Here is a 26967-nt window from a genome sequence, read left to right as displayed (position 1 = left end):
TTAGTAAATAAGGCTAAGGTACTTAGAATAGTGCCTGGGATATAGTTAGTGCTCAGGAAATAAATTATAGCCACTAATACCTTTGCATCCCATCAGGCTGTAGCTCAGTACGTGGCAAACAGTTCTCAGTAAATGTTAAATGAATGAACAATTTGGCCCAGGACAAATTCATTTCACTTCTCTTGCTTCAGACCTCTTCTCTAAAATGAGATTGTTAATTGAGCATCAAGGCCCCTGTTATGAGATCAGGTTCTAAAATTGCTTTGAGGTCTTTGGTGGTTGCAGGAAAAGTTAGTCAATAGTTTCAATCTGTTGATTATACTTTTAGCTTTTTTTCAGATGGGAAAAGGTAAAGCAAATTAGTTAGGATGGATACTGGAGAAGTCCGATTGCAAAAGAATAGTCATGGGTGTCAAAGCATGGAAGTGAATACAGTGTCTGTAATATTTTTCTCTCTTTTGGCTGAACTCAAGCTTCCTGTAGCTGAAAGCAGATGGCACAAAAAAGCTTACAGTGTGGAAAGGCAGTTTTCCCTTATGGAAAGAACTGAGCGAGTTGGGAGTTGCTTTATCTTCTTGTCTCTGCTAAGTGGGGTGAAGAGAAAGTCCAGGAAGTGTCCTTTGGGTCTCCTGGCATTCCAAAACCCCAGATTACCTGAGTCCAACCAGAATAGCATTAAGCAGGAATTTACAATCATTGAATTTTAGTGAGGAATGTAGTGAAGTTCTCTATAAATGTCATTCTAAGAAGTTATTGTTAAAAGTGTATGAACTATGTCAATAACTATGAAAAGGTCATATCTATTCTTGTTTGTTTCATAATTCACTTTTGTTTAAAAAAAAAAGAAAAAAACATAACTGAATTGAAAATCGTGCTGTAGTCCATCTTTTTCTGTTACCCAAGCCGAGAGAGAAGCATATCCAAGCACCACTGTTCAGCGACCCAAATTCCAAACCCAGTGCCAAGGAGGAAAAAAGGGCCGGTCTTGTACACAAACACTGTATTGGCTGAAGATTCTTAGTTTAAATATGGGCACTGCCGCCTATGTACTGGCCAGGAAACCATAGATACCTCGGTTAGTCTCTCTAGACTTCATTTTCCCCATCTGTAAAATGGCAGTAATGACAACCTCTACCTTCCAGGTTGTTGTAAGGATTAAGGGAAATACTAGTGTTACAGCACTTCACAAGTTGCTTGTCCCAGTTATAACCACAGTATTTCTTGAGTGTTACCACCATTTGAAACCCCTGTGTCGGCAAACAAAACTAAAACCAAAAAACAAACAAATAACAGCTAAAGCAGAGTGGAGAGTTTAAAGATCCTGTAGGGCATCTGCCAGGTTCTCAGGTGGATTGTGGGCCTGGCCTTTGTCCCCTGCTTAGAATCTGAGGATCCATCTCCTCCAAATTCGGCAGGTTCTCCCGCCCAAATCCTGGTCACTGTCTGAAAAGAAATGTGTTGAAACTTAATCCTGATAGAGCACTGACGTAGTTTGCTGTTACCTCTCTGCTCCTTTAAAAGATGGCAGCTCATGATAGGAAATTGATGGAAACAGTGATAGGGAAATTGATGAAAACAGCCATTGGCAAATAGGAAATCAATCCAGATTTCCCTATGCTGGCTGTGAATCCCGCCCCCATATGCTAAGTAGTGGTGAACAGTAAATCATTTGCAAACATTGCATTCCCTTCCTCAAATCTTGACTTTAGGTCACTTTCCTCCAGAAATCCTATTTCCTGCAACAGCTTAGATCCAGAAAAATGACTGATTGTCTGCTTCTGCCTCAAATCCTCCATTATTTTTCCCCCTAGCTTTTCATTTAGATTACTTAGTTCGCTGGGCAAGAAATGAACCCGGTGTTACAGATATTTTGCCTTTGAGTTTTGCACATTTTAGGTCAGCCATAAATGTTTCATCATAGAAACACCTCATTTATGTTTGTTAGCCACCAGTCAATTCGTAAAATAGCATCTGTTCTTCAAGATCTTCAAACATTATTGAATGAAACTACATCGAACTCAGAGAAGCTGGTGCTTTTGTTGGCTCTGGATGCTCTGTTACCATTGGGGCAAACCATCTGGTTAAGAATAAATTTATTTATCTACAAAGTATTACCCACACATTGGATGAAATAAACTTTAGAAAATTGTTGTAACTGCCTTGACCCCATATGCACCAGGTTCACCCAATATGATCTTCCAGAGGCCAAGGCACTAGAGATCTCCAGGCCACATCAGACAGGACCTTACACTCTCTCAGTAATGATGTAGCTGCCCCTCTCCGCGTGACCACTGCTTGGTTGCAGGTCATGGGTATGTAAATAGTAACATAGGTTTTTTTGCTTTTTTTTATTGAAGTATATAGTTGATTTACAATGTTGTATTAGCTTCAGGTGTACAGCAAAGTGATTCAATTTTATATATATATATATATATATATAAATTTTATACACACACACACACACACACACACACATACATATGCATACATACACACTTTTCAGATTCTTTTCCATTATAGGTTATTACAAGATAGTGGATATAGTTCCCTGTGCTACATAGTAGGTCCTTGTTGTTTGTCTGTTTTATATATATAGTGGTGTGCATATGTTAATCCCAAACTCCTAATTTATCACTCCTCCCTACGTCTTTCCCCTTTGGTAATCATAATTGGTTTTCTATGTCTGTGAGTCTATTTCTGGTTTGTAAATAAGTTCATTTCTATCCTTTTTTTTAGATTCCACATAGAAGTGATATCATATGATATTTGTCCTTCTGGCTGATTGACTTCACTTAATATGATAATCTCTACATCCATCCATGTTGCTGTCATTATTTTGTTCTTTTTTAATGACTGGGTATTATTCTATTATATATATATATACATCACATCTTTATCCATTCATCTGTCAATGGACATTTAGGTTACTTCCATGTCTTGGCTGTTGTAAACAGTGCTGCTAGTAACATTGGGGTGCATGTACCTTTTCAAGTTATAGTTTTATCTGGATATATGCCCAGGAGTGGGATTGCTGGATCATATGGTAACTCAATTTTTAGTTTTTTAAGGAACCTCCATACTGTTCTCTATAGTGGCTGCACCAATTTACATTCCCACCAACAGTGTAAGAGGGTTCCTTTTTCTCCACACGCTCTCCAGCATTTATTGTTTCTGGACTTTTGAATGATGTCCATTCTGACTGGTGTGAGGTGATACCTCATTGTAGTTTTGATTTGCATTTCTCTAACAATTAGCGATGTTGAGCATCTTTTCATGTACCTGTTGGCCATCTGGATGTCTTCTTTGGAGAAATATCTATTTAGGTCTACTGCCCATCTTTAGGCAGTAGTGTAGTTTTAATAACGGAATGAGAGCCTTGACCCCATATATCCACCAAGGTAGACAAGGTTTCTGTTGTAGTCACAAAAGCTTCTATAGGAAAATCAGCAACTGACTGGTGTTTGACAACCCTTGGTGAAAATAATATTTTCCTTGTACAAAACTTAAATCCCCACCTATTGAAGCTTAAGTTCATTTTCTTACGATCCTGCCTCCTTCTGGCCAGGGGAGAAACCTTCATCCCAGCAACATGATATTTTTCTCCAGGTTTTCTTGATTAAATGACCAAGCCAGTAATCAGAGGCCTTGAACTCTCAGTGTTGCAGCTGCTATGGCTAATTAAATGGCAAAGAGCTGAATTCATAGGTATGATGGATACCATCAGGGTGCTTTATGGTCTTAATGTTCATAAATTATGACTGAACAATGACATTTTTATGTGGGTTATAGGATTTTTCTTCTTAAGGATCAGAATTAATTAATGTCTTCCCAATGGATTTTATTTATTTATTTATTTAATTGATTGATTGATTTAAAAATATAAACCAGGGCTGGCTGCAGTAAATTCTATAGCTTAAGTATTTAGAGGATGATCTTAGGGAGAGGACATGTCCTAGTGCAGCTCAAGCCTAGGGTTCCCTGGCTTTTCATTCTGAATGCATATCAGGAGAGCCAATCAATTGCTAAAAAAATTGGTTCTGGAGACCTTTGTTTCTGAAGCATAATTCCCCCAAATGAGCTGACTAGGAGAGACTCTTTGCCAGGTAATAAATGTGTCAGGTTATGTTACAGAATACAGTAGTCACTCTTCCTGTCTCTGGAATTCCAGTGTGACACTGACAAGATTTCCTTAAATTGCGTTTTTCTTCCTGCTTGGAGTTAGGTGGCATGAGCCTTTGCTAATGGCTTTTCTCTAATCTCCTCATTTGTATTTCTATCCAGTCGCTTCTCTGGGTTTCTGGACACCATTAAATAGACCACAAAAGATGATACTTGCTGCCCAGTCCCTTCAGTACTCCCTCTGCTGCCCTACTCAGTTGCTAGTGAGATCCCAGTGTTGCTTGCCCATGGTGCACTTGAACCTGCCCCTTTTCCCTCCCTTTGAGCTCATCATCAGTCATTGACCTGGTAACTGGTCACTCAGGTGTTTTGAGGGACTGTCAGTGAAGTTGGCGAGCAAACTGGCAGGTGGCTCTGATTATGTTTATCTTCACGAAGGAAGGGTGTTTGAAATCTTTTCAGAGTTTCAGAAAGCCAGCCAGTTCCTTCCTGCTCAGAAAGTACTGAGGCTGCTCCTGATTAGGCTGTCTGAATCCTCTCATTTTTACTCATCACAGTCACATCTGTTTGGGTTTCTCTCTCTCCTGGAGATGCCTCTTGAGAGCAGGTCCCCTCAGCTTCTTTGCAGCTCATCTGAGTCCTGCCAACAGAGATTGGCAGAGAACAATCAGCATTCTCTGCTCTGATAACTCACATAACTCTCCCTGAAAAGAATGCCAAAACCTGGTTCTCAAGTGAACCCATGAGGAATGGAGCCAAAGAGACTTTTATATTTTTCTTTGCAATCTAGTGGAGAGTTTACATTCTGGTAGGCTAGGGAGAGGCCCAGTATGAAGAGGGCGGGGTGAAGAGGTAGGAGGAACGGGGACATAGACACAAAAATCATTGGCTCCCAGAGCCGAAAAGACTTTCAAGAGCATCTCATCCAGAGGTTTTCCAATGTTTCATTTTTAGCAGTGGAATCTCTTTATTTTTATTTTTTTCATAAGAAATCACACAGTAAGTCCCACTGTATAAAAGAGAGGAAAGCAGAAGTGCTATGGTTGAAACATGGGCGAGGTGAAACTGCCATCACCTCCGTGTACTCTTCGGGCTCTGCAGAATACGATTTGAAAGCCATTAATTGTGTCTCAAGGATGACTTTAAAGATGGGGAAACTAGAGTCCCAACAGGAGAAATGACATGACCAAGGTCACACAGCCAGTTCGTGGTAGAGACAGGATTAAAACGTATGCCTCCTGTCACCGAGGCTAGAAGTGTTGATGAGCCGAGCTGGAGAAAGGCGCTAAGGATGCTTTCTTCCTGAATCTGATGAAGGAGAGAGCTTGCTGGACAGTGCAGTGAGGGGAGGAGGTCTGGGAAGAGCCGAGGCGACTTAAGCCCACCCAGCAGAGAGCAGCTGGGAGCCCTGGAGTTAAGCAGGAAGAATTGAAACTATGAATCTGCAGGAGATCCAGGAAATTCCATAGCAAGGATGCGGTGTGAACTGGTAGGAACACAGCAGGACAGGAGAAAAAGGTATGCTGGAAATGAGTGTCAAAGGAAAGTTCTTTATTCATCCTCCCACTAAAATGCCAGCCATGCTACTGGTCTTGGGTAGGCGAAATATGCTTCCCTATGGTGGGCTGCAAGTCTTTCTTTCATTATGCGCTCCTAAGATGAACGGGGTTTTGGCACAGTTCTTTGAGAGTTATATTCACGCTCTTTTCTGTGTTTGGAAGCTCCTGAGAAATGCACATGAGAGTTAGGAAAGGATGAAAATATCTGTTTAATTAATAATTAATTAATGATCACACAATACGATTTGGACCCTAAGTCAAAATGGCTTTTCTTCACTATCCCCCCCGATGATCTCCCTCCAGTGACAGGCTTCTGTGAGTTCTCTCACTGGAGGAGAGAGGAGAACGCACGTGGTCTGTAGGCAGACAGATCACAGAGAGTTCCAGGCCCCTACCTCTGGTCTCACCCATCACATGTCCATGGAGAAAAACGAATAAAGGTGGGGTATAAATAGGCAGAAGCACATTTTATGAGCTGGCAGGAACATGTGACAGGGAGAGAGTCTGGTTCCCCCTATACCTCTCATTTTTCAAGATTATAAAATGTAATTGGTAGAGGGCAGTTAGAGCAAGAAAGATGTCTATAAACACCCATAGAATCATCAATTATCAGCTTTGACAGAGTGGTTCCAGGAGCTCATGGCATAGTTTAATTCTCTAATTTATTAAAAAAACAAAAACAAACCCCCAAAACCCCAAACCCCTGGGGTGGTGGGCAGGGATTAGTAACAGGGCTGATGTATTTACAGGTCTGTGTTTGCGACTTTGTAGTGATGTGCCCCTCCTCTTCATTATATATTCCGGAAGTCTTCTCCGCGTCTGTTTCCCTCAAATACCCACTTCAGAGTGGCCACACCGGTAATCTCCAGGCATCCTGAATGTGCCTTGTGAATGGTGTTTGCACTAGCAGTGAGTGCTCTCCCTGTGGAGAAGTGGAGGAAAGAGCATGGCAAAGCCCTCCTCATTTTCTCAGTACCATTCCCTCACTCTTCCCAAGTTCTGTCCCTTGCCTGAATCAGAGCTCATCCTTCTTTAGCTTGGTCATGCCTGCTTTGGTTCAGGGTCCCAAGAGAGAAGCAAGGGGTGGGGGGAGGCCCTTGGAGCTGGTACTCAGCACAAGGTAAAAACATGCACAGTGAGTAAGAATCTGTTAACTGTCCATCCCACACCCCACATATTTGGTCCTGGTCAGAGCTTCTTCTGACCCCTCTTTTGGTGAGATTACCTCCCTTCATGGTACTTGGAATTTGAATAGCATACTCTCTGAGCCAGGAAACATCTTCCTACCCTTCAGAATCAATATCAATCAGTCACTTGTCAATTATTTTCAACAAACTTTTATTGAGCATAAACTATGTCAGGAATATAGTGGTAACCAAGATCCAGTCCCAATTTTTAAGGCGTTCAATGTCCAGCGGGGGCAGACCAGGGTTTTCCCTCCGTGAATTAAAGTCTGAAGATAATTCAGTGGACTCAAGGTGCTAGAACACTTCTACCTTGTCCTCCCTTTTCTTTTGGGAAAGCGCAGAGCACAAAGAAGCAGTAGGCTGACCTGCAGGCAACCTCAGACCATTCAGCATCATTCTCCTCTATCTAGCCATCTCAGTCCCTGCAGCCTTCACCCCAGCCCACCTTTGCAGACACATAATAGTGCTTCTGGGGCACTTCTAGGGCAAGAGACACTTCAAGACTGGGGAAAAGTGGAAGGGAACTGGCGGCAGCTTCTCTGGTAGAGCAATGAAATCGACAGAAGGTTCAGGTGATTGAGCTCTGAAGGGCTTAGAAGCCTGGAAGATTTCAGTTTCTTAGTTGGGAGCTCAGGCAAAAGAGCTCAGAAGAGGACTGGAGTCTGGCATTTGGTTTTGCATCTACATCAATTCTGAAAAGATCCAAAAGGGGGTGGAGGTCCAGTAAAGAGAGTGTCGTGGTAACTCCAAGACAGTGTAGCCCTGCGATTGGGGGCTTCTTTTCTGACATCAGAAATCGAGTAAAATAGTAAAATAATCCGGTCTATTTCAAGGGAGGGATGTGGATGGTCTATTCTCTTTGTTACCTTCTTGCCCTCAAAACTCCTTCTTTCTTCTCCTCCAAACTAAAATATAGAACAAGGAAGGGACAGAACTTGTTAATTGAGTGAAGCGAGCAAAAAGGCAGACTTAGTCCCTGAATTGGAGGGAGGCAGGCTGCCTGAGCTTGAGGCGCAGGAAAAAAAAAGAGAAGAGATTGGAGACGGTCCAGAGCTTAAATAAAGAGGCTCAGCTCTGCATTTCGCAAATTTATTGGTACACGACCCAAGCGCTTTGCCTGGATCCCAAACCCGAACAAAATGATGAGGGGGCGCAGAGGGAAAACGGGGTTTGGATCGCACAAACGGATCTGAAATGAAAAGTCAGCAAAAACCACTGGGTGGCAGCGTGGTGTGCGGGCGCAGCTCTGCAGTGCCTGCTGCTACTGCTGCTGCCGTTGCCGCGGATGCTGAACCAGTCTGGGAGCCCCGGCCTCTCTCTTGAATGGCTACAAGTGTCGCCATGCGAAAAACCTCAGCTAGTGTGTGCGTGTGGAGGGGGGTGGGTGTTGTAAGTCCGAGCCTGGGGCCGGGGGCTTGCGAACTTCCTGGGGGCTCCAGCCTGGGCGTAATCTAGCCAGCTGAGAGTCAAACACCAACGGAACGTCCCACTCCGCCATCCCCATCTCCAAGCAACCCCCCGCTCCTCCAACACAACTGCCTCCTCCCAGTGCCTCCTCCATCACTGTTTTCTCCCGAAGCTCCTTCAGGGAAGAGGATGGGGAGAAAGGTTGGGGAGATGGGGCAGTGTCTGAGCCCCTACAGGTGTTAGCCCGAGCGGCCCGCCGGGGACTTGGAGGGTGGGGCGGGTGGGGGCGGCCGGCGGCGCGGAGCCAGCGGGCTGGGCTCCGGGAGGGAGGGGCCGCCGGGGGAGGGGGCCTCGGGGAGGCCGTCGCGCTCTTCCGGAGGGTGCCTGCGGCGACTGAATTCCTATACCAGTCTGTGCCGCGCCCAGAGCAGCAGCAACGGCCGCCGCAGCAGCGAAGATGCGAGGCCATTACCTGTTTGAGCCCCGTCGGAAAGCTGGCCCCGGCCAACTTTTCCCGATCGGCAGGCCAAGAAGTTGCAAGGACTAGTCGGAGGCTCGGAGGGGCCAGGACGAGGGCGCGCCCCCCCGCGCGCTTCCTCCATCCCCCCTCCCTGCCGCCGCCCGCGCTCCCGGCCTCTCTCCCGCCCGCGCTCCCTCCCTCCGCCCGCCTCCCTGCTCCGGCCCCCTCCGCGCGGCACCGGGCGGGGGGTGCCGCGAAACTCCGACCCGAGCCACTTGGACTTGCACAGTGTCCTCTGGGCGCAGGGGCCGAGCGCACGCACTCGCGCAGCTCTGCCTCCGCCTGCCCGTCTCGCCCGCGATCCCGGCCCGGGGCTGTGGCGTCGGCTCGGACCCAGGCAGCCGGCAGCCCGCGCGGGAGCCGGTCCACCGCCGGAGGAGCTCGGCCGGCATGCTGAGCCCCCTCCTCGGCTGAAGCCCGAGCGCGGAGAAGCGCGGCCGAGCGCCGGCTCCGGAGACCGAGGCGGCGGAGGCGCGAGACCCGGCGGGCGAGCGGCGGCGGAGCGCGAGGAGGGGGCGAACCCGGCGAGGGGCCGCGAAAGAAGCGGTGGTGGTGGGCGTCGTGGCCATGGCGGCGGCTATCGCCAGCTCGCTCATCCGGCAGAAGCGACAAGCCCGCGAGCGCGAGAAATCGAACGCCTGCAAGTGTGTCAGCAGCCCCAGCAAAGGCAAGACCAGCTGCGACAAAAACAAGTTAAACGTCTTTTCCCGGGTCAAACTATTCGGCTCCAAAAAGAGGCGCAGAAGGAGACCAGGTTGGCAGGGGCTCTTGGCTGGCTCTTTTTTCTTTTTTTTGTCATACTTTCCGAGTGTGGAGGGGGCTGAGGGCGTGGATGGAAGCGGAGGTGAGTTTGTCGGTGGCCCACCTCTTGCGGATGTGGCCACCTAGCCGGTGTGCGTGCGTGGAAAGCTATCGCTTTTTCGCCTCCTTCGTGGCAGTACCAGGCTTGCTGCATTGCAACTGCCGTGGGACAGGCGCAGAGCCTGGGGGCATACCCTGCCCGGGGGGGCGCGCCGTCAGCTTCAAACAGACCACATGTGTGCGTGCCCGTGGGCTCTGGGCCGGCGTGACCCAGACATGGCTAGCGTGTGTGTGGCGTGGAAAATGCAGGCGCGGAGCTGGGCAGACCCCCCCGCCCACTCCCCACCCCGGGAGAACCCGGGAATCCCTCCTTTGCCTTTATCCCTGCAACTCCGACCCTTCCCCTCCAGCTTCCACCCTCGAGGGCCGTGGGTTTCCGCTATCCAGGCATTCCGTTTCTTTGATCACTTTGAAGCTTATCGGGACGGACTTGTGGTGCCGGTTTGAAATATTTGCTGGAGAGGAGGGGGTGGATTTCCAGAACCTTGTGGCCGAGAGCTTAGTGATCTGGTTAGACTAGTAAAACTGTGGTTACTTGCTACCAAAACGCAGGAGTGAAGAGAGAATTTAATCTCTGAGCCAGATTGTGGGTCCTTTTGAACCCGTTCAGTGAGAAGAGTAGCGCGATATTCCAGTGCCAGGGGAAATTCACAAGGCTCTAGGTGTCAGGTTGCGTCAAGGTAGACCTTCAGGCGAACCGGCAGCTTGTTTGGCCATTCTTAACCAAATGAATCCTGACGCTATTCCCTTACTTTTAACTAGATACATATTACAGAATTTCAGACTATTCACCAATCTGTTATTTCTCTATTTATGTGTTCTACACACCCTGGAATGGAAATGCAACCATACATTTTCTGTGTGCTCGAAGTTTTTAAGGTGTTAGCTGTAAATTAGGCTTGTTTTTAAAAAGGTTTAAGCGGTGGCAAAGTACGATTATGTGGCCTGAATCATCACATAAATATTATTTCAGTGCAGGTGTCTGTATTCAATAAAAGCAGATTTTGGATAACATGGCTCTTATTGGTAAATGAGGTACTTGATTAATCTATGGTGATTCATAGTTAAATCATTTTGAGAACACGTATTTTGTATATGTGCTGCTGAAGAGAGCACGAGAACACGTATTTTGGATAATTATATTTCTGACACTAAATTGAAAATAAGAATGGACTAATTTTCTTTCCTCCCCACCAACAAAATCCCTGCTCTTTGCACCCGTTTCCTCTAAGGATAATTAATATGATAGGGGATGGTCATGGTTGTTTTAGTCTCTCCTCCCCCTCCCCCTTTTTAAAAATCACAGCTCACATTTCTAAATATAAGTCCTTTGATGGGCGTCCAGGTTATTTATGCATTTTCAACCTTCTTGGAATGGAGGGGATTCTTTATTCAAATTGCGGTAATTCTGAGGGAATTCTTTGCTAGTGTGTTTTTGGTCCCTGCTTGGCAAACCACTCAAAATTATCTTTGTATTTCTCCTTTTCCTTCCACATGACAAGTGGCACATTGTTAAAAGGCAGAATGTGCCATTTGCCAACGCATTCTGAATGTTCAATGAGTATGCCACTGTAAGCCAAAGGACACCCTATCAGAGACTGTCTCTGCTGTCAGAAGCTTTAGGGCTTTACCAGTGTTACCAGGTGGAAATCAAATGTTTCTTCAGTTTGGAGATTTCTTCTGACACTCGGAGTTTGTTCATTTTCTTTCTTTCAGAGGACTCTTTAAAAGTGAAGTTTGAGCCTTCCCACTAAAATTTGTAAATGAAATTAGAAGTTTGAATTCTGACTCTTTTCAACTGTATATGCACAACTTATCAATTGATCCAAACCATGGTTCTCTTTACAGAGCCTCAGCTGAAGGGTATAGTTACTAAACTATACAGCAGACAAGGCTACCACTTGCAGCTGCAGGCAGATGGAACCATCGATGGCACGAAAGATGAGGACAGCACTTACAGTAAGTGACCGCAGAATAAATAGCATATCCCAGCATGTTGTTGACACTGTGTTTTCTTTCTTAATTTTTTAAGATAAACATCCCTTGCTTAAATTCTGAAGTGAATCCAAAATGTAGTCAACACCAGACAATCGTGTTTAAGCAGGTTAATAACCTAAGGGAAGTGGAACATGAAAATAATCTAAAATAGTGAACTGTAGCAAATAATGTTGACACCATCTGAAGAACAATCCAAATGTCATCTCCATGGTAATCTGGATAGATTTATAGCTGTCCTTTGGATTTTATTACTTTTTTCCCTCGCAGAAAATTTACTCACCCACACACTGATCCTGAAATAGCATGTTATCTCTACTCTTAAGAACCGGTCTCATCCCAAGAGAGAGGAGTGGTTTCATGTCATGAGAATTCATCATAACAAGCTTTCACGTCTCCCCTCTCCACACACACTGATAACTCTGAGACTAATTGGGATTTTAACATTGAGATACCTCCACAGGTGGGTAAAGAGATTTTTTTTTTTAGTGCTTTATTTTTAACCATGGTTTAAGTAAAGACCAAATTGGAGACCATAATGGTGAATCTAAAAAAGAAACACATCAAAAATAAAGTCAATATGACTTCTAATTACTGAAGTACAGTGATTCTAAGATATTATATAAACTTTTGTGACACATGCTTTATTTATTTGGAGTAACAAAAACTCACAAATAGTGAAGCCCTCTTCAATAATGATAACTGATGTTTTGTTTTTGTTTTGTTTGCAATTAGCAGCTTTCTACAGATCTATTAAATGTTTCATGAGGCTAAAACACCTAGTTCTCACAATTCACTCCCTATTTTCTCTAATGTATATTGCACTTCCCTCAGACTTTGATAGTTCCCCAGAAATAGTTGCATTGTCAAGGAAAGCCCATCTGAATGCTAACAAGTCCTCTGCGGCATTTTCAGAGATGCTGGCCAGAGGCGCTGAAGCCATAGACAAGGGTTCCAATGTTGAGTGTTAAAGAGTTTCACACCTTTTAATAAGGCTTCCTGGGCTGGTGCATGGCCAAGGCGAGACCTCAAGGGGAAGTCACCTTTAATTACCTTTGAAGAAAGCTCTGTGCTACCTAGGATGAAAAACTTCCATACTTAAATGGTTTAAAGGTTCTTCGCTGTTTTGCAAAATGTTATGTGACTGTTGTGATATTAAAGTTCTAATTGTTAAGTTCTAGATGTTCTTTCATGATACTCTTCTATTTGAAAAAATTAGTCAAGTGTAGCTGGAGGGTTTTACTGTACACCTCTAACAGACATTAGTACATGATGATCAGTAATAAAACATTCCCATAAATTGTATGTTCAAATTGGTGTTTGGGAAAGAAGTTAGGGGATGTAAGCTGCTCCGTTTTTCAAAGTGCCTTAGAGAAATGGATTCGTTGGGAACTAATGAAAGGACATTCATGATTAGTTGCTAATGAGCCCCACCCAACCAGGTTTCCCTCCTTCTACTTTTAACATCTTCTCCAGATGGAAATCAGTGAAAAGATTATTTTGGGTCCAATGTTCACATGCGTTTCCTGAAAAGGAAAAAAATATATATCAGATGATTCATTTGCTGTGCCTTATCAATAGCAATATGCCACACGCATCAAGATCACCCTGTAGGTAGTCATTTTAGGGTATGACACACACCCAGACACAGGTACACACACATATATGCGTGTAAATCAAGACTCCGTTTTTTAACTATGGAATCACGTAGGTTTTACTTTTCAGTTCCTACATATGCATAGCTTCTGCCTTTGATTGTCTTATAACTGACTGATAGACAGGGCATTTCTGTATGCTAATGATACTGTGAGACCATTAAAGTGTCTGATAACCAGAATCTGTGTTTAGGCAGAGCGAAATAATGAGAGGTGAGTCAGCCGGCGGTGAGTATTACCATCGCGTGAAACAGACAAATGAAGAGTATCTCAAAAGAAATAGCGAGTCTGTGTGGCTTGACTCTACCCCTGCTGCCAAGTCTGACCAGAGCTAGCTTTTCTTCCCAACGGAGTATATTGTAGGGCATAAGTCATCATGAAACAAGACTGTTTAATGGTTAAAGTGATCATTAAAATGATCATCATTAAAATGGAAGTCTAGTCATGCAAACGTATTCTTTTCTTTCCCCCTAAAGCCAAGCAATTTTCTTGGCATTCATTATTTAATTATTTTAACTGAGTGGAACAAGAATACCGGTTGTTTTTTTTTTTTTCCAACTCTCACCTTTTCATGTATATAGTATTTCTTAATATGATTCCTGTTATTATGTTTATATTTTTTCTTATTTTTTATTAATTGTTAGGATTTTTCATCATGCTTTTCTCATTCAGTTCAATTTGGCTGATTTTATGATATTTTGATTCTGATGAGGTAAGCAAGATCATGATAACAAAGCAGTTCACATTTACACAGATACTTCAATTTCTAAAAGCATATGTTTGATATTATGCATCTAGGCTGACCTTAGGTAGATTCATTACAATGGTAAATGTCAGTCCAATAAAGTCTCATCATGAGCAAATCGGCCATAGTGAGTTATGTATTTCTCCCTGAAAAGGAAAAGAGGATAGACATTTCATGGCAGTAGTTTTATTGTATCTGCCTTGGGTTCCATGAGGGCTATTTTAAAAGAATAGGCAAATTTTCCTTCAAACCTTCAGTAGTGTTAAGAGTTCAGCAGGTCAGGTCTTTCTGATCTACATTAATATATACTTTTATGAATTACCCCCTTTGAGAAATTGATCTTAATCCAGCTGATAAAGAAGGATGGCCTCAGTTTCATATTCAGCAAACACTGAGTGCCAACTACGAGCACACCTCTGAGAAACTGATCCCTTCAAGGTAGAATGGATTTGTTTTTATGTAGACACAACAGAAAACAAACAAGAAACAAAGGCCCTGTTGTTTATAAAAATCTTCAAAAGTTTGACAGAAATAAAAGAAAAGATATTAGGTATTTAATGCATGTGTTTTAGACACACAAATAAAATCAAATGTTTTCTTCTCCTATTTAGCATATTTTCATCCTAATCAAAATAATATCTTAAGTCCATGAAGAAGTACTCCAGATTTGGAGAAACAAAGGCATATTGGAAACTACTTCTGTGCAAGCTCACCCTTGATATAATTTCTTTGCATTTTTATCTGTCCCTTTAGACAGACTTTAAATAAATCCTGTTTCTGATCTATCTTAAATGTCTAAAGAAAAAAGATTGAACTATGACTAGTCACTCTTTTTTTTTTGCTGCTCTCTTTAATTTTTTATTTTAGAGTGGTATTTTTTGTTTTTGAATCAGATTTCATAGAAATTTGTGATACATAGTGAAAATTCATGTTCTACTATATAAGGAATACCATTCTTCTGGAGTAGCTAATCCCAGGCATGGATTACTGATGTGCTTTGCTTCTCTTCCTCCTCCTGCTATCTGATGTTTGGGATTTAAGCATTTTATTGCTCATTAAAACTCACATCAGAGAGTGGTTGGGGCACACGGTGAAAATCAAACGTCTCTCTTTTTCTTGTTACAAGCTGCATTCAGAGAACTAAGAAGGTTCAGAATATTGTAAAAAAAAAAAAAAAGAAGTTCTAGAAACAGCTCTGAATTTCCTTTATTATTTATCATCTATTATCATCTATTAGAATGACTAAACTAGGCTTCAGACATACGCTGGCATTCTAGTTGTCTAGTGGTACAGCTTTTAAGCCAAACCCATATGGAGGTTTTTGTTTGGTTTCATTTGTTTTTTTAGACAGCAGAATTTTAAAACCATGAGCTTTCATATAACGGGATTATGATCTATTACATTCCCAAAATGTAATACTATCATGTTTTCACCATACAGATTGCTATCAATCCACAAATGTGTGTCAAGCACCTGCTCTGAGCAAGGTAGCATCAATCGAAAGAGATATAACATGTACATGACATGCTCACAGAGATCAGACTTCGTTCCTGTGCATTGCATTGTCAAATAGAGCATGAGATCCTGGCTTGCAATCTGCAATTACGTTCCTTCACCTCACATAACAGAAGGGCACAGCTTTTAATATCATGAGTATTGACTGAAGTGCCATCGGTGACATGTGGTAGGAACACTTGCATTTTGAACTGTACAGTATGTCCTAGCTCCTCTTTGGTAACACCCTGACTTTAAAGGAAAGATACATTGTAGACTCACCAAGGAATATCAAGTTCTTCATTAATATTTCTCACCTATATAACTCCACCTACTGTAGCAGAATATATGTGCACCAAGATATGAGATCTGAGAAAACCTATTCTTCCCCGTGGGGTGACTCCTTTATAGTCTTGTTCATAGAAATGATAGCAGACCGATTTATCATCCTCAATACACTTACACACCGAGGCAAAAATCGTCAACATTGGTCTAGGACTCTGGAGAGAAAGGTGCACAGGCTATTTTCAAAAGATGTGTGTGTGGCAAGCACTACGTTTTAAAAATGTTCTGTTTTATTTTTATTCAGGGTGTAGGAGGGAGGAGACAGCTGGTAGGGGGAGGCCGCCCACTGTTTTTCTCCAGTGAGTGGTGTGTGATTGTGAGGAGAGCCTGGGTGTAAGTTTCACGCAGTCAAACCTTCAAATGGAGAAATGAAGGCTTCTTTGGCATCGGCCAGCTGCCCACTTACAACTATTTAGGAAAAACAATTAAAATAAATAAATAAACCTCTCCAGTTCATTGTTTTTATTCCTATAACCTTTGCTCCTGGAAATGCAAAGCTAAGACCCCTCTCAACCCCAACTTAGAAAATGTTCTTTAAGAAATAACTACTCTGGAAACATAAGACTACAGAATGACTTTTTTTCTTTTCAGGGCCTGGATTTCTTTTTTGGTTGTTGCATTGGAAATAATACAGATCATTTAGGTGAGGGAGTTAGACTAGTGTCTTTTCTAAGATTCTAGGAATCTCTCCCCAACTGGTAGATCATGAAACTGTGTCTGTGAATTTCAGCACTTGTCTCAGGGAGCAGTTGAAAACCTTGGTTTGCGGAAGATAAAGCTATTTAATATATAGACCAATTCCTGGGTCTGGATCTCTCCAGAAGTGTCAGAAGTCCCCACCTCCTGGGGAGGGATAGCTCAGTGGTAGATCATGTGCTTAGCATGCACGAGGTCCTGGCTTCAATCCCCAGTACCTCCGTTAAAAATAAATAAAAATAAGTAAACCTGATTACCTTCTCCCCCCAAAAAAGAGTCCCTACCTCCAACACTATACAAACCATGAAATTATCTTCAATTTTCTCCAGGGTGTTTGAAAATATGTAGTTATAGCCCCCATTATGCAACTGCAACCGTGAATCAAGTATACCGAAAGGTAGAAGAGGCCCTAACTGTAGGTGTATAAATATAAAAATACATTTTTGAATAGCCTTACCAGGTACACATTACTTTTGGAAGACCAGACAGTCCGGCTGGAAACATTGAAAAGCAATGGAATTCAGGATTATAACATTGTTTTCTCATTCCTTTTGGTTTCAGCTCTGTTTAACCTCATCCCTGTGGGTCTTCGAGTGGTGGCTATTCAAGGAGTTCAAACCAAGCTGTATTTGGCCATGAACAGCGAGGGATACCTGTACACCTCGGTAAGCCTCTTACTGTGTTCATGTTCTGATTATTCTGTTTTCATCTGGTATGAAGTGAAATGTGCTTGCATATGTGTCATCACTGCAGATTTCTGTGATTCGAGGAAGAGGGTTCTGGATGGAAATATCTCATTCGAAAGGACAAATTAATTTCCAGTGGAAATTATATCTATTACGAATTAATCATTTGAAGCTAGCATTTTTTGGTATAAAAAGCAAAGATTCGCTAAACATTTTTGCATACATTGGCATTTGGGCTGTTATTTTATGTAGCATGTGGTATAATGGTCTCTCTTGCTGTCTTGCTTTGCAGCTGGGGAAAACAGAGCCATTTGTAAAACTCAATTCAACATGTATTTAGCCTGGTTTACTCCTAAAGAAATTAATGAGCCCTCTTCTTCAGATCAACTCTAGGACATAAAGAGTTTGAAAAGTGTTTCTCTTTGTTATCTTCAGTTCAATTAAGTCACGTTTGCTGTCTCTAAATACTGGTTTTCTATCAAGCACAGTTCAACCTCTCCTTATTTATAATTTCCTGCTTGCCTTTTTTCTTAAATTTCATAATGAACAGAGTTAAAAAATGGACTTTTCCCAAGAAACTTATAAACAATGTAGATAACAGTTCAGTTCAGAGCATGGGGCCAATTAAGCTTAAAAAAATTTTTTTTTTAACATTTAAATATAGGCAGAAATGGGACAGTACCAAGGTTAGGACTTTATTCTTATCAGTAGATCTAGTTACAGACTGCAGGAGACCCCTTAATATATGAATATTTTTTAATCTTTGCTTTGAATTTCATGTATTCTAAGAAAAGGGTTAGATGTTGAAAATGGAGAAAATTGCTTGTCAAACTTCCTTCTAGATAGCCTTGAAGTAGGCTCTTACCGTGGCCAGAGAAGTCTAGTCCTCAAATTGCAAAAGTGGTTACCATTAAACACTCTTCCTCTTACCTGTTCCTTGAACTGATTTCAAAGCCAGCGGTGCAGAAAGACTCTTGGTAGACATGGTGAAGCCATGTCATAACCCTGTTTTTCAGAGGCCAAGGTGAAGGCCTGTTCATTTGGTAAACCGGGCAGTCTATTTCATATTTCACAGTAAAAGATGATCAGCATAATTTTCAAACCCTGGTCACTATCAGCATTCCTATGAGGCCATCTCAACTGTCTTCTTGTTTAATAAATGCAGGGGTTTTATTCTTTTTACAAATGAATGATTTGAGTTTATTGCGAACTTCATGAGATCTGTCACCTTATTGATACATTGCTATGATTATAAATGATACGAAGGGAGATTTGTCTTTCAGATTGTGCACTAAGGTAAGATAATTTAATAATGAAGGATTTTAATTAACCTCATTTAGATCAGCAGACTACCTCAACAGGACCAGATGCAAAGGTGGGTTTTTCATAAAATAAATGACTGCTTTCTGCAACTGCTATGCAGGCATGGGAAGGAAATGCAATATACTGGGCATACTTTTGAGAAGGTGGCATAGGAAATACTTACTGGTAAAGCATCCAGAATTTCACTGAGTTGTGGTCAACCATTGCGATGCACTGATGAGAAAGGGCTGATTTTTTAAAAAAAATCTTGCAACAATAAAATTTTTAAAAAGAGTTTGGAAACAATATTTAAGTTAGAATGAGAAAATGTCATGTAAGTCAGGCAATGTATCACGTGCTCCCACTCGAGAATTAGGTCATTCAGCATTACGCTTAGGGAACCGATGTCAAAGATTCATAGCCTACCATTCAGGTTGACCATCATTCTAGCAAATGGTAAATATCGATGTGAGCTCGTTTCTAAGGAAGGCTTCCCAGGGGAAGGGCAGCATTGTGGTTTCATGGGCTTCCTCTCCTCAGTGGGCAGGCCAACGTAGAGCAAAATGTAGATCACTTTTTAAGGAAAGGAAACCTTAAGTATTTCCTATGAAGGAAAAGAAACTGCGTTTTTGTTAAGGATGAAAGGTGTCTGATTAATAATCCTGGAGTTCATATAGGGAAAAAAATACCCAGATTAGCCTGCTGCAGGGAAGAATGTGAATCTTCGGCAGGATCAGTTTTCCACTTCTTCCTGTTACTTCTTGCACATTGTGGTTTGGAGTCCCTTCACCACATTGGTCGCCATCCTCAATGGGTGCTCCGTTTTATTACCATCTTATTTAAAGTGTATTTATTGCCCAGATTCTCTTAGAATATTGTCTGTAACTTCAGCAATGCAAGACCAAAAACCGAAATGAAGTATCTTGCCTCATCAAGAAGAGAGGATAACCGAAGAGAAAGGCTCCCTCCTCCCCTATGTAAAATCTTGGCACTTCTGCTGCTAGAAGCCTGTATGCAGTTTTGTTAGCAAAGAGAAAATAAGATTGGACAGTCACTGAAGGAGGAAGCAAAAATAAGAAAAGGAAGTAGAAGCTACTGATGTGGGCAAGTGAAAAATCTATTAGAAAGTTATTGAAAATCTGAGTAAAGGATGACTCGGGTCTGCCTTAAAACAGTTGCTGCAGCAGTGGCTAAAAGGAGATAGATTCACAAAGTGTTTTAGAAGTAGAATCATGAGGATTTGGTGGCTGATTGGATTTGGACGGAAAGCAGGACCACCACGTATGACTGAACATGTATAGTTGCCATTCACTGCACAGAAGGAAATAAGTATCTTCGGGTAGACGTATTTTAAAATTTGCACAATAGTGGTTATTAAGGGCTGAGAAGGAGAGTGAGAATTTTCCATTTGGCAGTTCGGTTGATGGTGAAGCTGTTAACCAAGATGGAGAATAAAGGAAAAAGAACAGATTTGGGATAAAAGTACAGCTTGCAGTGGATATTTGACAATGTGAACCTAGAGCTTGAGGAAGAGACGTGAGCTAGAGATGAAATGTGGGGGTTATCACATGTAGGTGGTGGTCGATGCCCCGGGAATAGTTGAGAAGAAGAAGAAGAGCAGAAGGAAAGAGTCTGTCAAGTAATACTCGGCAGTACTAGCATGGAAGTGGTCGGCAGAGAAAGCAATTGTGGCAGATGTCACAGTGTTGCAAAAACTAAGTGGGGAGAAAGTTTTCTGAAGAGTCAACAATGTCAGATGCTTCAGAGAAAACAAGTTAAAACAAGTTAAAACACCATTTGAAGGGCTTCAGCAAGCTTGGCAGTGGTAGTGGCTCGAGGAGTGAATGGGAAGGGAGAACGCAGAGGCAGTGGGTGTAGCATTTCTAAGGAAGGGGAGACGTCACTGAGTATTTGGAGGAGGACACAAGATTGAAGGAGGCTGTGCGGGTTCTTTGGTTAAGACACTTGGGGGCTCCAAAGGAGTCACAGAGAGTGATGGAGCTGAGTGTAAGGGAGAAGGTCAGATCCCCCTTGAAAAGAAGGGGTGCTGCTTCTACACTATGAGATAAAGAGATGAGGCCAGATGCAGACGTAGTGTACTGAGTCTGCAGGTGATGGACGAGGAAGTTGAAGAATTTCCAGCCAGATGACTTGTATTTTCCCACTAAAGCAGAATATCGAAGGCATAGGGATGGCCAAGGTGAAGGTTTGTAACAGCTGTTTTAGGAAAGGGGAGAGGAAGCAGTCTGATGACCAGGGGTGGATAAACTTTGGCCCCCGGGCCAAATCCAGCCTAGCACCCACTTCTGTAAATAAAGTTTAGTGGAACACAGTCACACCCATTTAAAAGTCTGACTGCCTTTGCCATATAACAGCAGAGTTGAATAGTTGAACAAGAGCTTCTGTGGGCCACAAAGCCTGAATTACTCACTGTCTCGTCTTTTACCAAAAACAGTGTTTTGACCCCTAGTCAGACGGTGGTTCACAACCTTAGTTACCGATTCGAATCACCTGGGGATCTTTAAAAAAATTCCATTCTCTGTGCTAAACCCAATCCAGTAATATCAAAACATCTGAGGGGGGGGGTCTGTTCACGAATATTCTCTAAAGGTCTCCAGCTGATTCTAACTTGTAGCCTGGGTTGAAAACCATGGATAGACAGCTAAGAAAAATGATTGCTTTAGCACCGAGAACCCCCAATGAAATCAGAAACTGTGTATTTATGCGCTCTTTGTCCTGTACCTGAAATTTCTGATGCTGATCTTCTTTTTCTGCTCTTGCAAACAAATTGCCTTTACATATCTGAAGGACTGTTTCTTGAGATGAAGGAAAATGCTGATCCTTGGAAGAGCCTTCTTATTTTATTTCCTTTTCTTTTTTCAATCTTTTGCATTTCTGTTTCTACATCCCTCAATTTCTTGTCAGTTCAGTTTTACATTTTTACCATTTCTTCCTTCCTTTCGTCCATTAAATAAAGAAACAATACCTCCACGTTGTTATTGCTACAATTTGCTTTCCATGATTAATCTCAGGATTCTTGTACCCTCCCCCACCTTTTTTTTCTTGTTGCCATGGGGGACAGACTTGATGTAGGCTCAAGTGACAGTGAGAAACCATCTGTGGCACAGAGAATCATAATTAGCCATTATTTCATAACATATTTACTTTTATCCGTGATACAACTAAGTCTTTCTAGAACTGTAAGGAAATTATTAGTCATTGTGTGTAGAGAACTTTGTTCATCCTTTGAAGTTTTTCTTTACCAAGAATAATAAGTTGTACACAAGCTTTTGAGAGTTCCTCAAAACTTAATAGTATAAAGCTATTTGTAATGCATATTTCAGACTGCTTGAAATAAATAAACATTAACTATAGGAAATCAAGAGTCTTAAATGTGAAAATATTATTAATGTCCTAGTATCTAGTAAAATAGATGAGTAATAGCAGATATTAGAAGCGATATACTAAAGACTCAAAGCTGAGCCCTAAGCGTTTTCTTTTGATTTTGTTCCAGATTTTGATTTTGTTCTGGAATGTTCCAGAACTTAGTGGCAGCATTTTTAACTGCCTAACAACTTAACCTGTCATCAAGGTACACGGTGTTGCTTGGGTTGCTGTTGGGGTTGAGGTAGCTAAAATGTGTAGACAAGTAGAAATCCTTTGACAAGGAAACCTTTTCCATTCATATACTTGCAGAGAGGACTTTTAGGAGTGATTTTACTGCTGTGTTTGATGGTCCTGGGACCACCACAGCAAAGCACATGCAAGACGGGAAAGCACGTCTCTCTGAGAGTCAGCTGGTGCCATTGGAATGAGGCAGTGTGTGTTACTGATCCCAGGGGCCCAGTCAGACTTGGAATCTGAACTAAGGGGACATATTTTCCTTCTCTATTGGATAATCTTTACTTAGTTTAAATTTAGCAAGTTTCTCCTCCCATCACAGATGTTAATTTTGATGGTCCATTCAAGATGTTGACTGATTTTCCGCTGTATAGTTCTTGCTTTTTAAATATATTTTATTTTATGGCAACTAGTAAACAGTCTGCTGGGAGACACTTTGAGTAAATATGTTGCTCTGACGAGTCCAGCTTTTGACATTGTATTTTCAGGTACCCCAAATCTCTTTAGAAAAATAAGATCATTAGTCTATATATTGAGAAATGACCCTTAGATATGCCATATAAGTTTACTGATAGCTAAATTGAGGTAGAGAAAATTTAACACATTTTTTCCCAAAGTGAACCAGTGTCATAAAAAATAGGATCCAGCAATAAGGATTTCCTGGGTTCAGCATTCTCGTCACTGGGCTTAAATACCATGACTTAAATGGAAAGTTAGTTTAAGTTGTCGAGGTGAATTAAAAAGCCTCAGACGTTCTGTACATGTAGCTGTCAACTGCGAGCTTACTCTTTTACAGATTTGTTTTGTTCCTTTGATTTTAGTGTGTGACAATTTAAGATCTAATTCTCAGTGATATGGCTTCATAGCTCTAGCCTATATTCTAATATAGAAAGGATGTTAAAGTTTAGATGAACTCATCGATCATTTCAGAGTTATGAATGTACTCCTAGCAAACATTTGTAGCAGGTAAAATGTCTGAGTTATGTCAAATCTGTGTATCAGCAAGTTCATGTAATTTAACTTCTGGAGTTATTATCATAGGCTTATACGCTTATTAGAATTAAATGGAAGGGCACTGGTTTAAACGGTACAGCTCTTTAGGGAAGTGGGATTACTCAATTATGAAAGGAAATAGATTTAAAATAAACATGAGCACTCTCATATCCAGTATAGAAGAAAATGATCATTATCAAATCAAAATTGATTTCTTGGGTGGATTTTGCATATAGCCAATAGTCATCATGCACAGCACCCCCTACAAAATAAGTAGACACAAATAAATTTTAACTTCTAATTACAACATTAGTTTATTTGTGTACTTCACTTAATTCACAAATTGTTGAATTTGATTTATTTAATATACAATGAGAAAAGTGTTGACTATGAAAACTTCGGTTCCCAATTTTGGTGCCTACATCTAACGAACTTTTTTGTTTTCATTGGCTATGGGATTAAACATTTTTGATGGATATTTTCAGTTCAGACTAATGGATTGTAAGGGTGATTGTACACATACACCCATTTTTCAAAGTGGTGTCACTAAAAATGGAAAATATAGAGAATGGAATTATAGGAAGAAAAGCAGAGAAAACAAGCACATTTTATTTGCTATTGAATGGCTGTGATAGCTCAAGGAACCCAATTTTATGTTTTAAAGAGACTTTGAGTTATTGTGTCAGTGTTTTTGAATTAGAGGTCATTAAAATTATTGTATTGAGAAATAGACCAAAGTGTGTTTTCATCTTAGATAGCCCTTCACAATACCAGTGAATCAGCATCATTTTCAAACCCCAAATACATTTCTCAAGTAACAGATTATTTCACGTTTAGTTCTTTTTGCAGGTAATAGAAGTTTCATTCAAATGTGAAAGAAAATCTAACTTGACATTATTTGAATGTGAAATTAGAAATTCTGGTTGATAGTGCCTTCAAAGTCAATGGAGTTCTCTTTACGGTCTCTGTAAAGAAAAAAAAAAAAAAACAAAAAACCCCAAACTGGGAAATTATTCAGAGTGAAGGTCTTAGTTTCTTAGGTGGAGGAAATGACCGAGGATGGTACTTTCTCAGAAATCAAGGAGCCAATAGTGGTTGTAGCTAAATAGAGGAAGAAGATTGGCTCTGTATTCCGTTTTTGAGGCCAAGTTGAAAAAAAAATAATCCAAATGAGAGGTCATGACTTTAACTCAGAAGCTAAATTCATATTTGTGGGGAAAAAAGCCAGTCTCTTGGAGCTAAAGAGTAACATAATTGGCAAGAATAACAGAGAAGAATTTTAGCAAGTCAAACAAGATGTAAGGAGGTAATACACACACACACATATGCACACGCATACAACACACATCCGCGAAAGACAAATGGAAGAAACCAGTCTTATGCTCATTGCTCTGTTGCTATTACGGGATGAGCTATTTTGGAATTCCTAAAATAATTCTGTTTTAAATACATACCCTGCACTGAACATGTAATACCTTTAGAGATTGCTCTAGCAACATATTTGATAATGCTTAATAGCTTTATAAAACAAAGCAAATAAGACTTTTTAGCTGTATTTTATGTAAATGTTCAGTGAATCTCATGCTTTGGTGCAGACATTGATTTTCAGTCCCTACTTTCTTGTTTGTAGAATTTTAATCCACAATGTGCTAGAAAAAAAAGAAAAAACAGTCCATCAAAGACCTTTTTACTTGTCCCTTTTTCCATGAAAGTTATGTTTTAAAATACTTTACCTACCAAATCCTATGCTCATTAAATAATAACTGGTTTTATTTTCTCCCCACTTCTTAGTCATAGAGCAATGCCCAGCAAAAATTACCTTTTGAATAGGTATTTATTAAAATAATTAATAAAGTTATGTATAATAAAAAATAAAGACAAATCACATTAATTCTGTCAAGGCTTTTGAATATTTAAAGTAAGTTAAAAGGCCCAATTATAACCTTTCATGCAGCCTCTCAAGTGTTAACATTTTAAGAGTACATAAGGAAGTGAATTACTGAAACACAAGAAAAAAAATGGCAGGCAGCGGCACTGGTTTCAGTGGTTCCATCGCTCAAAGAGAATTGTGACTTCTGAACAGGGGAACTTTAAATGAAAGCATTTCTCTGATCATTATAATAGCTGTAACCAAGGTTAATAACTGGCAAGCCCCTGACTAATACATTTAATATGTTTTGCCCAGGCTGAATGTGTGAATAGATAACACGTCTGTGCTAAAATTCTGATTAAGTTATTCATCAGGTACTCTGATGCTAACTGCTTTTGACAGTCCTGGAAGTGGAACTACTGGAAAAACCTCAATTGATTTCTTGGAAAGATTTTTACATATAGCCGGTAGCCGTGATCTAGAACATCCTCTTCCATAAGAGCCTCAGACGTGTATAGGAATTCTGGCTCAGCATAAAACAGGAGTAGCCAAAATTAGAGATGATATCCATTTTTACCCAAGAAAAATGTATTATAGAGATTTGGAAAACCCAAGTGTAAATAACTACCCTGAGGTGTTAGAACGTAGACGGTGATAATACAGAGGATGAAAAATGCTTAAGAGACGGAGGGCATGAATCATCTGGTAATTGACAATGAGACACTGGAAAATGACAGTGATAGCTTTCAGAAATGAGGTTCCAACAGGTAAAACTCCACTGTACATAGTAAATAGTATAACAAAAGAGCCTTCGCATAAGAAATCCATCACTATAACCTGACCACAAAATCAGCAAGGCTGTGATGACAAAAGAGTTTGGTTGTTGGTCTGATTAAAGAATTCTCAGAAATATTGTATATAGTATTCTCTGGTTCCTGCCCATATCAAAACAATGGTGTGCTGTAATACAAGTGGGAACAGAAGAGCCTCTTTGAGGGTATTTACACTGAAGAAGTTAGAGGTAGAGCCTAGGGAAGATCTGAAGCTGAGTGCTTCTGTACTGTATCATAACCTTTAAAGTCGAGATTTCCTGAAAACTCCCTCCATTCTTCCAGTCTCAGAAAGCCCAAACACGCCTCTGGGCCTGAAATGGTCCAGGAGTTTATCAACCAATCAGGGGCCAGATATCTGTGGAACATCTGCAAGGTACTAGGCAGCCCAGCCAGTGATCACATTGATCACATACTGACAATGGCTGGAGTTTACAGTATCCGTAAAGAAATTTGTCCTAAGTCCAGAGCCCTAATTGTTAATAGTTGATCTACTACTGGAAGGATCGGCATAAACGGTTTCTCCCCAACTTCAGCAGCCTGGCGATGCTATTTTTAGTCTAGAACTCACTGTAAGAAAATTCCATATAGGGAAACAATTTGAATGCCCTTGGGGATGGGGGTACGTGAGGGTGCATCATTATAGAAATTTACTAGTTATAGTAAACAATATATATTGGATGTTTGGCACCAGAATCCTCAGCAGATCACATTAAGACCATGTTTATATGTCATAAGAAGGTAAAATTGAATACAGTGGAAAAATGATTTTCAATTATATCAAGAAAAGACGTAAGTTGAAGTGCTCTAGATGTTTTATGAACGTGCAACTTAAAAAAAAAAAAGATCTCCCACTTGTGCAGCACAGCTGGACTACAGTGGATTCAACCAACCAAAGCTTTAAGGCGTCATCTGTGTGGACAATGACACGGGGAAACCCTGCCCTCCATTTTCTGTAATTTCATGCTGCAGTAGTAGGCATAGCAAAGAGAAACAATGTGGACCAGTAGACAGAGGTACATCCCCTTGGAGCTACCATATGCAGGATATAGTAATACCTGATCTTCTGGGGAGTGCCAAGG

At 41.2% G+C, this 26967-nt stretch overlaps 1 protein-coding gene across 5 annotated transcripts in view; it reads left to right on the top strand.

Annotated features, from left to right (window-relative positions):
- Positions 1-26967, top strand: part of FGF13 (fibroblast growth factor 13) — a 464013-nt gene that overhangs the window by 390674 nt on the left and 46372 nt on the right. For 4 of the 5 annotated variants that reach the window (XM_074359695.1, XM_074359697.1, XM_074359694.1 and 1 more), the window contains 2 exons: positions 11502-11612; positions 17145-17248. In XM_074359695.1, the coding sequence (XP_074215796.1) occupies positions 11502-11612; positions 17145-17248 (215 nt within the window). Of the gene's footprint in view, positions 1-8647; positions 9547-11501; positions 11613-17144; positions 17249-26967 lie in introns of those variants that run through there. The other variant, XM_010952527.3, reaches the window with a different exon arrangement.

This window comes from Camelus bactrianus, chromosome X, assembly GCF_048773025.1.
Source record: "Camelus bactrianus isolate YW-2024 breed Bactrian camel chromosome X, ASM4877302v1, whole genome shotgun sequence".
Taxonomy (NCBI): Eukaryota; Metazoa; Chordata; class Mammalia; order Artiodactyla; family Camelidae; genus Camelus; species Camelus bactrianus.
Note: the sequence above shows the minus strand (reverse complement) of the source record. Positions and strands in the feature narration are given on the sequence as shown.